The sequence below is a fragment of the Oncorhynchus mykiss genome, chromosome 8, assembly GCF_013265735.2.
Source record: "Oncorhynchus mykiss isolate Arlee chromosome 8, USDA_OmykA_1.1, whole genome shotgun sequence".
In the NCBI taxonomy this organism is placed as follows: domain Eukaryota; kingdom Metazoa; phylum Chordata; class Actinopteri; order Salmoniformes; family Salmonidae; genus Oncorhynchus; species Oncorhynchus mykiss.
In genome coordinates, this window is record NC_048572.1 from 28833970 (window position 1) to 28850873 (window position 16904).

Below are 16904 nucleotides of genomic sequence, written 5' to 3' on the forward strand. Positions count from 1 at the left end.
AGCGGCCAGCTATATAAACTTGAAGTAATCATAGTCGAAATACCAACCGGGGGCCACGATTGATTTTGTTAGTCACTCTCACGCAGATATCATATTAAAAACTGCAAACATTTATCTCCACCCCATAGCAAAATGTGCAGAATTGCAGAGGGAGAGCGGTCACTCACCACTGGCACACCTCTCCCGTACAGGTACGCCATGCCCAGCCCACTCTGCCCAACAGGGTTACCCTAGGGGACAAGAACAGCGAGTAGCGACATCACAAAGAGACAGAAACCACCCAAGACACAACAATAAGTATTGAAAATAATAGTGCACTCTTGAAAAAACCATATATATATATAAACCTGTTAAAATGTCCTATTAATATAACAGATTGATCCTGAAATAGCATGTGCATTGAAAATCTATGTACAGTATAGGAATGTTTCTGTCCTACAGTTTGACCACGATAAGTAGAGGATTGTTACATTCAGTACAGGCACTGTGGGCTATGTGCAAGATATCCATAGGAGTGAATGGTTTGACATTAGTAAAAAAAGAACCACACACACACATACATACATACATACATACATACATACATACATACATACATACATACATACATACATACATACATACATACATACATATATATATATTTATTTATTTATTATGGATGCCTAACAATCCATGGTTGGACCACAGATATAGAATGTCAATTCTAGTCAAGGTTTGGTTACTCACCAGGTCAGAGGCCTTCTTGAAGTACTGCAGGGCCGTCTCATTGTTCTGAGACAAGTACTCACTGCCCTCCGAGTACATCTGAAAGATAGTGAGAGAAAAAGAGAGTGAAGAGAACAAATGAAAACAGAGTAAGAGAAACCACTGAACGGTAGCACAGTCACAGAGTAAGGTAGAGTTACTTGCTTATTTCTCCACAGTGCTACAGGCCTATAAGATCATGCAATAATCTTACCTTCCCAAGGAAGGCCATGGCATGCGTGTTCCCAGCATTGGCGGCCTGGTTGAAGTAATCGTAGGCCCGCTGTCGACAAAAAAAAAAACATCTCCACACATGAACTTCACACTAAATACAGGAGTCAGCAAGACAGAGCTACAGATGTAGGAACATAATTATAATGCTTTTTTAGGGTCGATACATTTTTTGTTAGGGAAAATCAAGTCTGAAATTTCTAAGTGGATATGACAAACTTCAGAAGCCTTTTTAAACTTCAAATACACTGCAAGTTTAAAATTTCCTGCACAGGGTGATCAAATTAAGATCCTACACCTGTAGTGTTTGAACAAGGTTGAAAATGGGTCAGGGAAAGGTTACCTGGTGGTTCTGCTCCACCCCCCGACCACCGTGCAGATGCAGCTGGCCCAGTCCCACCTGTTGGGAGCAAAGCATGGGGTCATAGCATAAAACACCACGTCGGAGAACCAAATGGCCCCCTAAACCCTACATGGTGTACCACTTTTGACCAGGGCCCAGCTTTTCAATCATTACCCGCTAACTCATTATCATGCTATATTCATGCAATCACCAGAGAAACTTTAAAATTAGATAATTAGAATATTTCCATCAACTCCCACGAGGAACGGCATAATGCCTCGCTGCCAAATATACTCCTGAACTCATCATTTACGGAATTTTTCATTCTCCCTGACTGTCTAGCTCACATGTCAGACAAGGCCCACGGGCCATCTGGCTAGTGACATTTATATATCATTGCGCAGGCTGGATTTGGGTTGTCAATTCATTTTGGCCCACTTACATACAGCCACCAACACACTGTACTACAAGTTCCAGCAAGCACTGCCAACATGCTGCGCACCAAATGGAAGTGCATTGACACATATCCCTCCTCCCAGACCCACCCACCTACAAGCCAGCCAGTACACGTTCATATTGTACATTTATATTGTACGTACGTTTATAAGTGGACATTATGAAGAACAATTTTTTTTTTTTAAGTCCAGTTTTGGTGGCATTTATATGCATGTTGTTTTTTCCCCAATATGGCCCGTGCTGCGATTGAATTCGACACCCCTGTCCTGGCTTTTATTTTATATAGTTAGTTCTTAAATATCACATTATAAGAAAAAAAATATATAGGTCCATTAACTTTTTCTACATACTTTATACTTAGTTTTAGTCATTCAAGTTGACACGGAATGCCTTTTCCATCGCAAAGAATCCTAAAGAATTTCCTATGCAGAAAAAGAAAAAACCTCATAAGAGCAGTGTGCCCCATCTGAACCCTAACCTGGGCCTGGACATCTCCCTTCTCAGCCAGGAACTGGTAGTATTGGATCAGGTCTTCCTCCAGCATGCCGCTGGTAGAGCCCGGGTTCTCCACCTCGTCCAGCAGACGCACCCTCTGCACCGCACTGCCCCCAGTCAGGGACACGTCACTGGCCACTGGAGGTTAAGGAGAGAAAGAATGAAACAAAAAAAAAACTCACTGCTCTTTGCATAACGCCTAAGGAAAGCCTCAGGACTCAAATCTTGCTGCCATAAACTTGCTCTGTGAATCAAAAAGTTACTTTTTGAATGCAGCCTTTCCTTTCATCAGTTTGCAGCACCTACAATGGAGGGCTTTTCAAATGCAGGTCTCCTCAATTCAAAACACTAACCAGGTTTCCATCCAAACTTTTTATGCGAGTCAAGTACATGTCGGATAAAACATTTCACGACAGGCCTGATGGAAACCGCAAATTTGTCAGTAAACACTCCAAATGTCGACAAAACGCTTTAGACAAGACGGGATCTTTTTTTGTGTCTATAAAATGTATTATGCTAAGTAAACTTGGAGTCATGCGATGATATGCTGCGTGGTTCTCCCACCATGACTCTGGAAAGCATGTAGTTTATTAAGCAAACAGAGGAAATTAAATTACGAGAAAGTCACAGGGTGGTGAAAATGCACCGTGATGAGCTTGATGCTCCCAGACAATAAATAGGTTATTATTCTGGTGACATGATGATCAATGCTTGCCTGAAATTTGATAAAAATAATCTTGCTCTTTTTTTCATAATCTCATCATCTGCACTGTATCCATGAGCTGTTGGCTAGAGCACACGTGCCAAGAACATAGTGAGCACATTTGCTAAATTACACAACATTTTTGGTGGCAGAACCATCAGTAGTGTTGAAAATGCGATGGGAATTTAACCGCAACAGTAAAAAAAAAAAAAAGAATTATGCACTTAGTTTTATCCGCAACAAGTCAATATGATGAAAACAAATTGTTTTTTTGCCGAATTTAGAATATTCACATGAAAATCTGTCACCTATTGTATAGAAACCTAGCTACTGAGACAAACTCATCTGAGACAGTGAAAGACGTTCATTGGTTGAGAGGGGGCGGCCTCCTACCGTGATTGGCCACCAGTCTGTAGTGCGTCAGTGCTGATTCGCAGCTCTGGGGTACGCCCACACCACCCCAGTATCGGTATCCCTAAAGAGAGAACGGTAGCATAGGACGGAAAGGTCAATCATTATATCCAGAAGGAAGAACAAGAGACATTATAAGGCTTCTCTACTCAAAGATACAAAGAGCAGAAGTAGCTCACCAGAATCATATGAGCCACCAGGTTTCCGCCCAAAGCCCCAAAGGTATAGTAAACCAATGCCTGAAACAGAGTTGGAGGGTTATGCTTTACATTCCAGGCTTAGCAGCCAACTTTGACATTATCTAGGAAATAGCACTGGGACGATAAACCAAAGATAATCAACACCGACCAAACTGACAACTTATTGTGGACTTTCTGCTGATATCGTTCATTACGATAAATAACCTATAGGGCCCTACTAGAGTAATATGAAGTTTGAAATGAAGTAAGTTTGCTAGTATCAGTAATTGTTAAATGGGACAATTGATAGCTACAAGATTTAAAATAGTAGTAATAGTTAAGGGTTACATTTAACTTATAGTTAAGAGTTATATAAAAAAAAAAGTGGTGCACTGTAATGTTATAAATTCATAGTTGTACTTATTATAATTCAGTCAATTTATCGTAATATGGATGAGTGTCCATGTCGCCCTGCTCTACTACAAAAGCTACCTCTGAACAAAAGAAGCTTTTGATCAGTATATAGGCTACGTGTAAAAAGGAGAGTTTTGGGGAGAGAAAGTGGAGAGGCTGGGTGTTGGTACCTTTGCTTGACTGGAGTTCACGCCTAACCCAGCAGCGTACAAGAAGCCAAGTGCCTATAGGAAGTACAGGGTGGAGCGTTAGGTTACCTACAACCACACAGAGACGCATGAACACGGATGAAATCATATATGCATTCATCAATTGTCCGTTTTTGTCCGTCAAAAGTTAACTTCTTTTAAGCGAGTTGCATACGTAAAAAGACTGTCATTGTGCATTATTTGATGGGCAATCAACCCTGTTGTTCATCAACGAATGACTCCCATTGAAAAACCAAGGTCAATCAGTAATTTTAACAAAAATCTACATGCCGGTAGCCTTAAGCAGATTCTTACACATTCTTACAGAGAATGTGTAAATGGCCCAATAGGACTACAGTTGTAGGGATAGTGCAAGATTTGGGCAATTCATTAAAATGGTAGGAAGCATGAGATTTTACTCACCAAAGTAACACTGTGGTCAAAGACTCAGTAACTTAGTCACGATCTGGTTACCTATAACTATTTTTTTTGTATTTATTTTTTTAAATGTGTATATTTATTTCCGGACACCTTCTAAACTACCCATAATGCACTATTTCTCAACGTCATATGGAGAATCTACTCTGTATTAGCTAGCCATGCAGACCAATTGTTGGCAGTGGTGAGCTACAATCGACCAAATCACGTGGTGGTGGGATGTAAACAACAAATCAGATCCCCCACACGAGGGCCGCATGATCTAGCGTTACACAATGACTGGAAGTCAATGGGATCAGCTAGCTGATTGCGTCAACGCTATCTTATCCCGTAGACTTCCAGTCATTGTGCCAATGCTAGTTAGCAATCACCACAGAAATTACCTTTAACTTACCTCCAAACTGCATGAGACTAAAAATGGTATATTCAAGTGTTCATCTGACTGTGGATAAGTAGAAAAGAATTGCCCCAGTCTCGCACTATCCCTTAAAAGGGGCATGTTGACATCTTAGACAATTCCTGGAGACAACCTGAAACTCCATTGTCTCAATGACCACGTTTAAATGCAGACCAATATCCTCTTATTGTGATGATGTTTTCATCTTTGTCAAACAAATCACTAAAGAAAGTAGGCTTCTTGCGCAGTTCGGTCCACCATAATTCCATAATATATTTTGCTCATGCTCCATGCAGCCTACTTTCACCCCTAATTTAGACAATTTGTGATTTCCGACATTTGGTAGGCCATATTATATTTTCTGATATTTGGTAGGCCATATTATATTTTCTGATATTTGGTAAGGCCATTTGTTTGTCAACTACAGTTAGATACGTGCAGCTTCTCTTCTGTCATAACTTGTTGTCCTAGAAGACTAAATAAAGTAGTGCTCACCAGAATGTCTTACATTGATAGAATGCATGCATTAGTAACCTATTTAACACAGCTAAATTTGGCTTTTTCATTTAGGGACCAGGGAGAAAATGCAATAAGTCCAAAACAATGGAAAGCTGGGTCTTGTGCAAAATGTCCAAATGTCATCAGTTGACGGTTAAGGAAATTAAAAGCTGAGAAAACATTGAAAGACGTTTCTGATAAGACTTCAGTTCATCTTGGGCGCAAATACTGTCTGCTTGCATAACAGTGTCAAAGAAAACACATTACACAGGCATTTCTCAAGTGACGCTAAATGGGGGGGGGGGGGGGGGACGACGACGACGACATTTATCTTCTGTTGTATCATTTTACTGCATGAAATATATAATTCTGCAGGAGTTAATATTATATAACGCTACATTTTTCAGTAACTATTCCATTTAACCCATATGAACATCATTTAGGAATATTCTGTTTATTCATGGATACTTGAACAGCTTATTCCCGAATAAGACATTAAGCGGGATATGAGTTACAACCCAGAATACGATGCACATGTAAAGTGGTCAATGAGACTACCCTGGATCCATTAAGTTTAAATAGAAATGTTGCATTACCATCTGAGCTTTGGGGGAGCCCTCCAGGGCCAGTTTCTCAAACAGCTCCTTGGCCTTAGGGATGTTCTGGGCCAAGTAGTCCCCAAACAGCATGGCGTAGGCCACCTTCTCCATGGCCTTGTGGTGGCCCTTGCCGGCAACCTTCAATAGCTTCTCATACAACCTGGTGAGGAATAAGATTACGAATAGGAGGAAGGTTGTATTAGTCTGAAATTAAAATATATTAAATTGGCATTTTGTGTCACTGGACAGATAGACACAACACCCCATAATGTTAGTGGAATTATGTTTTTAGACATTAAAAATGAAAAGCTGAAATGTCTAGAGTCAGTAAATATTCAACACGTTTATGGCAATCCTAAATATATTGAACAAAGATATAAACTAAACATGTAAAATGTTGGTCCCATGTTTCATGACCTGAAATAAGAGATCCCAGAAATGTTTCACATGCACAAAGGCACCAATTTGCTTACATCCCTGTTTGTGAGCATTTCTCCTTTTTCAAGATAAATCCATCCACCTGACATGTGTGGGATATCAAGAAGCTGATTAAACAGCATGATCATTACACAGGTGCACCTTGTGCTAGGGACAATAAAAGGACACAAATGTGCAGTTGTCACCACACAATGGCCACATATATCTCAAGCTGGGGGAGCTTGCAATTGGCATGCTGACTGCAGAGATGTCCAACAGAGGCGTTTTCAGATAATTTAATGTTAGTTTCTCTACCATAAGCTGCCTCCATCGTCATTTTGGAGTATTTGGCAGTATGTCCAATCAGCCTCACAACCGCAGACCATGTGTAACCACGCTATTTCAACTGTGCTGGGCAGACTGCTTGTATGGTGTCGTGAGGGCGCGCGGTTTGCTGATGTCAACGTTGTAAACAGTGTCCCATGGTGGCAGTTGGGTTATGGTATGGGCAGGCATAAGCTATGGACAACGAACACAATTGCATTTTATTTATGGGAATTTGAATGCATAGAGATACCGAGATCCTGAGGCCCATTGTCGTGCCGTTCACCTGCCACCATCACCTCATGTGTCAGCATGATAATCCACGGCCCCATCGTCGCTTGGATCGGTACACAATTCCTGGAAGCTGAAAATGTCCCAGTTCTTCCATGGCCTGCATACTCACCAGACATGTCACCCATTGAGCATGTTTGGGATGCTCTGGATCGACGTGTACGACAGCGTGTTTCAGTTCCCGCCAATATCCAGCAACTTCGCATAGCCACTGAAGAGCGGGACAACATTCCCACAGGCCACAACCAACAGCCTGATCAACTATTTGCGAAGGAGATGTGTCGCGTTGCATGAGGCAAATGGTGGTCACACCAGATGGTTCTGATCCACAGCCCTTACCCTTTATTTTAAAAGGTATCTGTGACCAACAGATGCATATCTGTATTCGCAGTCACATGAAATCCATAGATTAGGATCTAATGACACTAACCTGCAAAAAAAAGAAAGTCACAGCTGTATTGAAGTGGGGTGTTTTTAGGGAATCTCAAAAGCAAGAGGAAGAACGATAAGACTATGTGGGATTTCTAGAGTGTTCTTGCTGTCAGAAAGCACACTCATGAACATTAAAGGTGAACACTGTAGACGAGACAATGAAGAGGAGAAGAGGGAGAGCTCACTCTTTCTTCTGGCTCTTCCGGTTGGTTCCGTTGATCATGCGGAGGGCTGTCTGGTACTCCTTTTCGGTCTCCTCCGCTAGATGCCTCTGCTCCACCTGCTCTTCCGCTACAATATACAACACAACTAGAGTTGCAAAGGGAGGGTATATTTCTGGTAACTTCCCAAGTTTACCAGTAAACTACCAGATTTTTGTGTAACTTTCAAGGTTTTTGGGGGAATTTTATCAAATGGCATCTAGTGGCCTTGTTTGGTACATTATCACAAGTATCTTATTTCAGGCCCTCTATGTGGCCTCATCACATGTAAAATATATAATACAATTATTCTTAAAAAAATAGAATGGCAAAGCTGTAAAACATCCTAAATATACCATTGGTGTTGAATATGAAGGCTTCATTATGAAATATCCCTTATAATTACACACTTATTTTACTATGTACAAATGTCTTTGTAAATGTTTTGGCGCCAAACTGGTGGCAGTTATGAAAAATTACAATAGCTGGAAGAGTTGCTTCATTGAAAAGTGAATAGAAAATAATTAGGCTATTTACTCTTTAAGAATAAGGTATTTCCACTAGAAACTCAAGACAATATGGACAGACATAAAAAATGAACACACAAATGCATCATTTTAAAAAGGTATTAAACTATAAAATCACCAAATTTACAAAGATTCTAGTAACTTTGGTAAATTGCAGGTATTTTTGCAACCCTAAACACAAAGCAACTTTATTCATCCGCCAAGAACAATTTGTTTCAGCCACATGAGTAGTGTGTCCATGTCTGATTCCCTCTAAGGCAGAGAAACAGGAAAAACATTATTTATTTTTACACATATATGCTTTAAGGGAGACTTACTCTCACAGAAGCCCCATCTCTTGTCCCTGTCATAGTCGTAGGTGGTGGCGCACCACAGGCGGTCGTCCCCCCGGCCATCGGTGGTACAGTCCACATACTCCTTCCCCAGGAAGAGGAAGGGGAAGAGACAGGGCTTACCATTGGCTGTGCCGCCATTCACCACAGGAACTGCATCAACCAAAAAGCACAGGGCAGGGTGGTATGTTTAAGCAAAAACACTGACAGGAAGCAGATGGATGGTGATTAACATGTGTGGCAAACAACAAATTGAAGCTCAAATCTGTTTTAAGTTAAGCTAAAGATTGAACCAGTCTGGTTAAATTATGAAAGAAACCCTACAGTACAGTGGCCAAATGGTGCATATACCCTTCACCAGAGTACTTTCAGAGATGTCACAGGTGCAAGCGTGTTTTAATTTCCCACGAGGGCCAACCGTTTCACTGAGTGCAAGTTCAAAAAGACACCGCATTGTTGCCATGCTCAAGGCCAGGTGTCAGCAAAGCTTAGTTTGTCCCAGTTTCTCAAAATGCTTCCTCAATGTTCTCAGCCAAGATGTTGTCACTACAAACATGTTCCCAGTTCTAGAGGTATACATGTGGGGTAGCTGAAATCTATGGAGTGAAACTGTCAGTGGATTGCAGACAAATATAATTAATTACTACATAGATATGAAACATCTCCATGTAACATTACACAATTACTTTATTAGTCAAAACAGACAAGTCATAGAAATCAAACTGCAATGGCCACTAGTGACACCTGGCCAATAAAGGCTATCTTACGGATCCTTACCCTCTTTAGGCCTTTCCTCGACGGGAGGAGGTTGAGTGGGCAAGTCCTCCTTCTCTTCCCCCTCCAGCCCACCTTCCTGGACCCCACCTTCCTGGACCCCACCATCGAGTCTTCTCTCCCCCTCGGCCTCCCTGGGGGCAGTCACCATTCCTGCTACAATCCTGGCACCTACTGGGACCTCATCCTCCTCAGAGTTGGGCTCATGGTAAGACTAGAAGGGGAAAACAAGCAATATGAGAGGATTGAGGGGTTACATGATGTAATAACTTATTATATTGTCATTAGCTTGAAGGTTAGTGGATTTGAGTGAGACCAAGGATATACACGTGTTTTCTTATGGTTGGTTCTTCGCAAAGCAAATCTGCTTTTGCCATTTATAAAGCTAACCTATACTTTTACCTAGGTAGGCCTACTTCCACGTCTAAATGCAATGGAAAAGGTCACAGCCGGTTTATTTTTAAGTTACTGCTAGCTACCTTCAATTCAGGAGCATGATCATTATTCCCTTCTGGCTCTTCATCTGCAGAAAGACAACATCAAAGAAAAAAGTAATTGATTAGGTATTATGCATCAGCTGACAAACAATATTCATCTAAAGAGCAAGACTACGTTGAATAAAGCACTTTCCTGCTGACAGTAATGATAACTGACGTTAGTGCCTCAGAAAATGACAAGCTTGCTAGCTAATGCAATGCTAGCCAGCACTAGCGTTACACAATCTGTCAAATAGTTCATGTTGACATCTACCTGGCTGACTTTTTTTTATTTTTACTTACCAGCTGTTGTTCCGTGTGAGAAAACTATTAGGAGAATCACCATAGGCAAAATCATCCTCGTAGTATTTAATGACCCTTTCGACAACAAGCTAACGATTGCTAGCCAGCTAATTAACCAAATTAGCTCCGTGGCTAATGTTAAACATTAAATTACAGGAGTATTCTTCTCGTGCATACGCTGCTAACTAACATTCATTAGGACAAAGCCAACGAAATGAGGATAAAGCCCACAAAATAAATAATAATTGAAATGAAGGTGCAGCTTAAAAAAAATATATATAATGCTTTCTAACAGCTAAAGTTAACATGCTAGCTAAACAAAAGCTATAACGTTAACGCCGGTAGGCTTCACTATGCTTTGAAATGAATATTTCTTCAGCTAGTTATATGTACGTGTTCCTGGTCTTTGAAGCTTGTTAATAAATAGCAACGATCAGCTGTACTTAGCTAATATCGTTCGCAGTTTAAGACAACAGCTAGCAACCCCTGACCCTTGAACACCACTTCCTAATCCCTCCGATAGACCAATCCTAGACCACGATGACTGACATTGACCAATCGTTGATGATAGAGGACATGTCATCCAATCGGGTGTGCACACACACGTTTCTTGCTTGTACAGTAGACAGATTCGTCCACGACAGTCGAAACGCCTTCTGACACATATCGGGATCTTCTCTCATGCAAATTTGTGTGGCAAGCAATACAATGCACTTGGGAGCCCCCAAAGAGCAAATACTGAAGAACTACTAGCAAATTTTAGCATAATGGGTATAGTAAGCTACTGTTATCTGCCAAAATTAAGGAAACACTTAAGTAAATGAGGGATACAAAGTATATTTAAAGCAGGTGCTTTCATCCACACAGGTGTGGTTCCTGGGTTAATTAAGCAATTAACATCCTATCATGCTTAGGGCCATTGCTGTACAACAGGATCTCGTTGCCATTTGATGCACTGTCCTGGAAATGTGCATGTACACATTTGTTAACACTAGAATATTATTAACTAAAATGGATCATTTGAAAGTGTGGGTTCACAGCTCCAATCCAGATGTGTTGGTCATTACTGAGATGTGGTTAAGGAAGAGTATTTTGAATACTGATGTTAACCTTTCCGGTTATAAACTTTTTCAGCAAGACAGATCTTCCAAAGGTAGGGGAGTGGCAATCTTTACCAAGCAACACCTTCAGTGCTCGGTTGTCTCCACCAAGTTTGTCCCCAAACAATTAGATTTGCTGGTTTGATTTATAAGTATCAAACTTTCAAATAGCACTTTGTTGCCTGTTGCAAGGTGCTATCGTCCTCCATCAGCACCGGCCTGTACCCTACCTGCCCTAAGCTCTCTCCTGGCCCCTTACACTAAATCTGAATTTGTCCTGCTAGGTGACCTAAACTGGGACATGCTTAAACCACCTGACCAAGTCCTAAAGCAATGGGACTCCCTAAATCTTTCTCAGATTATTACCAATCCTGCAAGGAATGGCTCCAAACACCCAGAAAAGTTTACTCTTCTTGATGTTATCCTCACAAATAATCCTGATAGGAATCGGTCTGGTGTTATCTGTAATGACCTTATTGATCACTGTTTTACAGCCTGTGTTCGTAATGGCTGTTCAGTGAAACGACCTGTCCTGATTTGTCATAGACGCTTGCTAAAAAAACTTTAATGAGCAAGCCTTCCTTCATGAACTGGCCTCTGTAAAATGCTATAGAATCAGCTTGATCCCCTCTGTCGAAGACGATTGGACCTTTTTTGATACTTTCAGTGGTATTGTTAACAAACATGCCCCCATAAAGAAAAGTAGAATTAAAAACAGGTTCAGCCCCTGGTTCTACCATGGTCTTGCAGAGTTACTCCACCTTAATAATTGCATTTGGCGAAAGGCTCGGCACGCGCATACTCAGACTGACTGGCTCTCGTTCAGGTAAATGAGAAATAAGTGCACTTAGGCTATCCGGAAGGCCAAAGTTAGTTACTTTAACTTGTTATGGCTGGGGGCAGTATTGAGTAGCTTGGATGAATAAGGTGCCCAGAGTAAACTACCTGCTACTCAGGCCCAGTTGCTAATATATGCATATTATTAGTAGATTTGGATAGAAAACACTCTGAAGTGTCTAAAACTGTTTGAATGATGTCTGTGAGTATAACAGAACTCATATGTCAGGCAAAAACCTGAGAAAAAAATCCAACCAGGAAGTGGGAAATCTGAGTTTTGCAGTTTTTCAACTCTTTGCCTATCGAAAATACAGTGTCTATGGGGTCAAATTGCACTTCCTAAGGCTTCCACTAGATGTCAACAGCCTTTAGAACCTTGTTTGATGCTTCTACTGTGAAGGAGGGGGGAATGAGAGGGGATTGAGTCAAAGGTCTGCCAGAGAGGCATGAGCTGACCACGCGCGTTCACGTGAGAGTTAGCTTGAGTACCATTGCATTTCTGAAGACAAAGGAATTCTCCGGTTGGTACATTATTGAAGATTTATGATAAAAACATCCTAAAGATTGATTCTATACATCGTTTGACATGTTTCTACGAACTGTAATATAATTTTTTAAACTTTTTGTCTGAACTAAGCAATCGCGCATTGAGCATTTGGATTACTGGGCTAAACGCGTGAACAAAAAAGAGGTATTTGGACATAAATGATGGACTTTACTGAACAAATCAAACATTTATTGTGGAACTGGGATTCCTGGGAGTGCATTCTGATGTAGATCATCAAAAGTAAGTGAATATTTATAATGTTATTTCTGACTTCTGTTGACACCACAACATGGCGGATATCTGTATAGCTTGATTTGTTGTCTGAGCTCTGTACTCAGATTATTGCATGGTGTGTTTTTTCAGAAAAGCTTTTTTGAAATCTGACACAGCGTTTGCATTAAGGAGAAGTGTATCTATAATTCCATGTATAATAGTTGTATCTTTTATCAATTTTTATTATGAATATTTCTGTAAATTGATGTGGCTCTCTGCAAAATCACCGGATGTTTTGGAACTACTAAACAAAACACGCCAATGTAAACTCAGATATTTGTATATAAATATGAACTTTATCGAACATAACATACAGTGGGGAGAACAAGTATTTGATACACTGCCGATTTTGCAGTGGTTTTCCTATTTACAAAGCATGTAGAGGTCTGTAATTTTTATCATAGGTACACTTTAACTGTGAGAGACGAAATCTAAAACAAAAATCCAGAAAATCCCATTATATGAATTTTAAGTAATTCATACATTTTTATTGCATGACATGAGTATTTGATCTCCTACCAACCAGTAAGAATTCCGGCTCTCACAGACCTGTTAGTTTTTCTTTAAGAAGCCCTCCTCCACTCATTACCTGTATTAACTGCACCTGTTTGAGCTCGTTACCTGTATTAAAGACACCTGTCCACACACTCAATCAAACAGACTCCAACCTCCCCACAATGGCCAAGACCAGAGAGCTGTGTAAGGACATCAGGGATAGAATTGTAGACCTGCACAAGGCTGGGATGGGCTACAGGACAATAGACAAGCAGCTTGGTGAGAAGGCAACAACTGTTGGCGCAATTATTAGAAAATGGAAGAAGTTCAAGATGACGGCCAATCACCCTCGGTCTGGGGCTCCATGCAAGATCTCACCTCGTGGGGCATCAATGATCATGAGGAAGGTGAGGGATCAGCCCAGAACTACACGGCAGGACCTGGTCAATGACCTGAAGAGAGCTGGGACCACAGTCTCAAAGAAAACCATTAGTAGCACACTATGCCGTCATGGATTATAATCCTGCAGCGCACGCAAGGTCCCCCTGCTCAAGCCAGCTCATGTCCAGGCCCGTCTGAAGTTTGCCAATGACCATCTGGATGATCCAGAGGAGGAATGGGAGAAGGTCAGGTCACAAAAATTGAGCTTTTTGGTCTAAACTCCACTTGCGTGTTTGGAGGAAGAAGAAGGATGAGTACAACCCCAAGAACACCATCCCAACCGTGAAGCATGGATGTGGAAACATCATTCTTTGGGGATGCTTTTCTGCAAAGGGGACAGGACGACTGCACCGTATTGAGGGGAGGATGGATGGGGCCATGTATTGCGAGATCTTGGCCAACAACCTCCTTCCCTCAGTAAGAGCATTGAAGATGGGTCGTGGCTGGGTCTTCCAGCATGTCAACGACCCGAAACACACAGCCAGGGCAACTAAGGAGTGGCTCCGTAAGAAGCATCTCAAGGTCCTGGAGTGGCCTAGCCAGTCCCCAGACCTGAACCAAATAGAAAATCTTTGGAGGGAGATGAAAGTCCGTATTGCCCAGCGACAGCCCCGAAACCTGAAGGATCTGGAGAAGGTCTGTATGGAGGAGTGGGCCAAAATCCCTGCTGCAGTGTGTGCAAACCTGGTCACGAACTACAGGAAACGTATGATCTCTGTAATTGCAAACAAAGGTTTCTGTACCAAATATTAAGTTCTGCTTTTCTGATGTATCAAATACTTATGTCATGCAATAAAATGCAAATTAATTACTTAAAAATCATACAATGTGATTTTCTGGATTTTTGTTTTAGATTCCGTCTCTCACAGTTGAAGTGTACCTATGATACAAATTACAGACCTCTACATGCTTTGTAAGTAGGAAAACCTGCAAAATCGGCAGTGTATCAAATACTTGTTCTCCCCACTGTACATGTATTGTGTAACATGAAGTCCTATGAGTGTCATCTGATGATCATCAAAGGTTAGTGATTAATTTTATCTCTTTCTGCTTTTTGTGACTCCTCACATTGGCTGGAAAAATGGAAGAAAAAAAATTCTGTGACTAGGTGCAGACCTAACATAATCGTTTGGTGTGCTTTCGTCGTAAAATCTTTTTGAAATCGGATACTGTGGTGGGATTAACAACAAGTTTATCTTTAAAATGATGTAAAATACTTCTATGTTTGATGAATTTTAATTATTAGATTTCTGTTTTGAATTTGGCGCCTTGCACTTTCACTGGCTGTTGTCAAATCGATCCCGTTAGCGGGGATTCAAGCCATAAGAAGTTTTTAAGGAGCAGTTCTCTCTCTGTGGGTCTAATCCCAAGAAGTTTAGGAAAACAGTTAAAGACTTGGAGAATAAACTCTCCTCCTCAAGGCTGCCTATGTCCCTTAAAGTTGATGTGGTTGTTACTGACAAGAAGCACATGGCTGAGCTCTTTAATCACCACTTCATTAAGTCACGATTCTTATTAGACTCAGCCATGCCTCCTTGCCCGTCCAACATTTCCTCATCTCCCACCCCTTCTAATGTGACTATCCCTGATGCTTCTCCCTCTTTTTCCCCTGCTCCGATACAAAGTTTCTCTGAGTCCGAGTCACTGAGGCCGAGGTGATGAAGGAGCTCCTAAAACATGACCCCAAAAAAACATCTGGGTCAGACTCTTTCCAGAAGTTCAGTGAGGATCTCTGAATGATCCAATGTTGACCTAAATGACTAATGATGATAAATACAATCCACCTGTGTGTAATCAAGTCTCCATATAAATGCACCTGCACTGTGATAGTTTCAGAGGTCCGTTAAAAGCACAGAGAGCATCATGAAGAACAAGGAACACACCAGGCAGGTCCGAGATACTGTTGTGAAGAAGTTTAAAGCCGGATTTGGATACAAAAAGATTTCCCAAGCTTTAAACATCCCAAGGAGCACTGTGCAAGCGATAATATTGAAATGGAAGGAGTATCAGACCACTGCAAATCTACCAAGACCTGGCCGTCCCTCTAAACTTTCAGCTCATACAAGGAGAAGACTGATCAGAGATGCAGCCAAGAGGCCAATTCTTAAAGCCAAGAGGCCGAGAGTGGCAAGAAGAAAGCCATTTCTTAAAGATATCCATAAAAAGTGTTGTTTAAAGTTTGCCACAAGCCACCTGGGAGACACACCAAACATGTGGAAGAAGGTGCTCTGGTCAGATGAAACCAAAATTGAACTTTTTGGCAACAATGCAAAACGTTATGTTTGGCGTAAAAGCAACACAGCTGAACACACCATCCCCACTGTCAAACATGGTGGTGGCAGCATCATGGTTTGGGCCTGCTTTTCTTCAGCAGGGACAGGGAAGATGGTTAAAATTTTGTCTCATATTTATATATATATTTTTTAATCCCATCCACAGGAGGCCTTTTGGTAGGCCATTGTTTTGGTAGTCCAGTGTTTTCCACCACCATCGACAGAACATCAATTTATAAAATTTCTCATAGAAGAACGTTGTCGCATCCCTCCAATAGAGTTCCAGACACTTGTAGAATCTAGGCATTGAAGCTGTTCTGGCTCGTGGCGGCCCAACACCCTATTAAGACACTTTATGTTGGAGTTTCCTTTATTTTGTCAGTTACTTGTATAGCCAGTGGGATAATATATCCCCATCCATCCGTCTCGATCTTGTACGATCGTATTCAAAGGAGTCTTCTGGATGTGTTAGCTGAACTATATTATTGATGCCAAAACCTTTTGTAATTATATGTACATGTATCCCTTGCTGTCCATTTTTCATGTGTAATGCAAATTGTTTGACGTCTTAATTGTGTTAAAATATGCATGCTTTTTATTTATTCAGACTAATATCACTAAGATTCAGGCTTGAGCAACCGTGTTTCCATACAATTTTTTTCAGAGAAACATCACCGGACAGGGTAGCCATCGAGCAACAGTATTAACAAGCATTCTTTTAATCATTTGTCTTGCAGTTAGTAGTCATTAAACCCCCAAAACA

General features: G+C 41.1%; 1 protein-coding gene across 2 annotated transcripts in view; it reads right to left on the reverse strand.

The window, feature by feature from the left end:
- LOC110529750 (protein sel-1 homolog 1) overlaps positions 1 to 10858 on the reverse strand; it is a 22125-nt gene extending 11267 nt beyond the window's left edge. The window contains exons 1-14 of one of the 2 annotated variants that reach the window (XM_021612230.2): positions 10176 to 10858; positions 9876 to 9919; positions 9400 to 9610; positions 8608 to 8775; positions 7749 to 7854; positions 6097 to 6259; positions 4150 to 4203; positions 3566 to 3625; positions 3369 to 3450; positions 2256 to 2410; positions 1322 to 1378; positions 962 to 1030; positions 730 to 807; positions 168 to 230 (exon numbers count right to left, since the gene is read on the reverse strand). In XM_021612230.2, coding sequence (XP_021467905.2) covers positions 168 to 230; positions 730 to 807; positions 962 to 1030; positions 1322 to 1378; positions 2256 to 2410; positions 3369 to 3450; positions 3566 to 3625; positions 4150 to 4203; positions 6097 to 6259; positions 7749 to 7854; positions 8608 to 8775; positions 9400 to 9610; positions 9876 to 9919; positions 10176 to 10230 — 1365 coding nt within the window. In that variant the 5' untranslated portion in view covers positions 10231 to 10858. The remainder of the gene's footprint in view (positions 1 to 167; positions 231 to 729; positions 808 to 961; positions 1031 to 1321; positions 1379 to 2255; positions 2411 to 3368; positions 3451 to 3565; positions 3626 to 4149; positions 4204 to 6096; positions 6260 to 7748; positions 7855 to 8607; positions 8776 to 9399; positions 9611 to 9875; positions 9920 to 10175) is intronic. The other variant, XM_021612229.2, reaches the window with a different exon arrangement.
- Positions 10859 to 16904: the final 6046 nt, after the last annotated feature.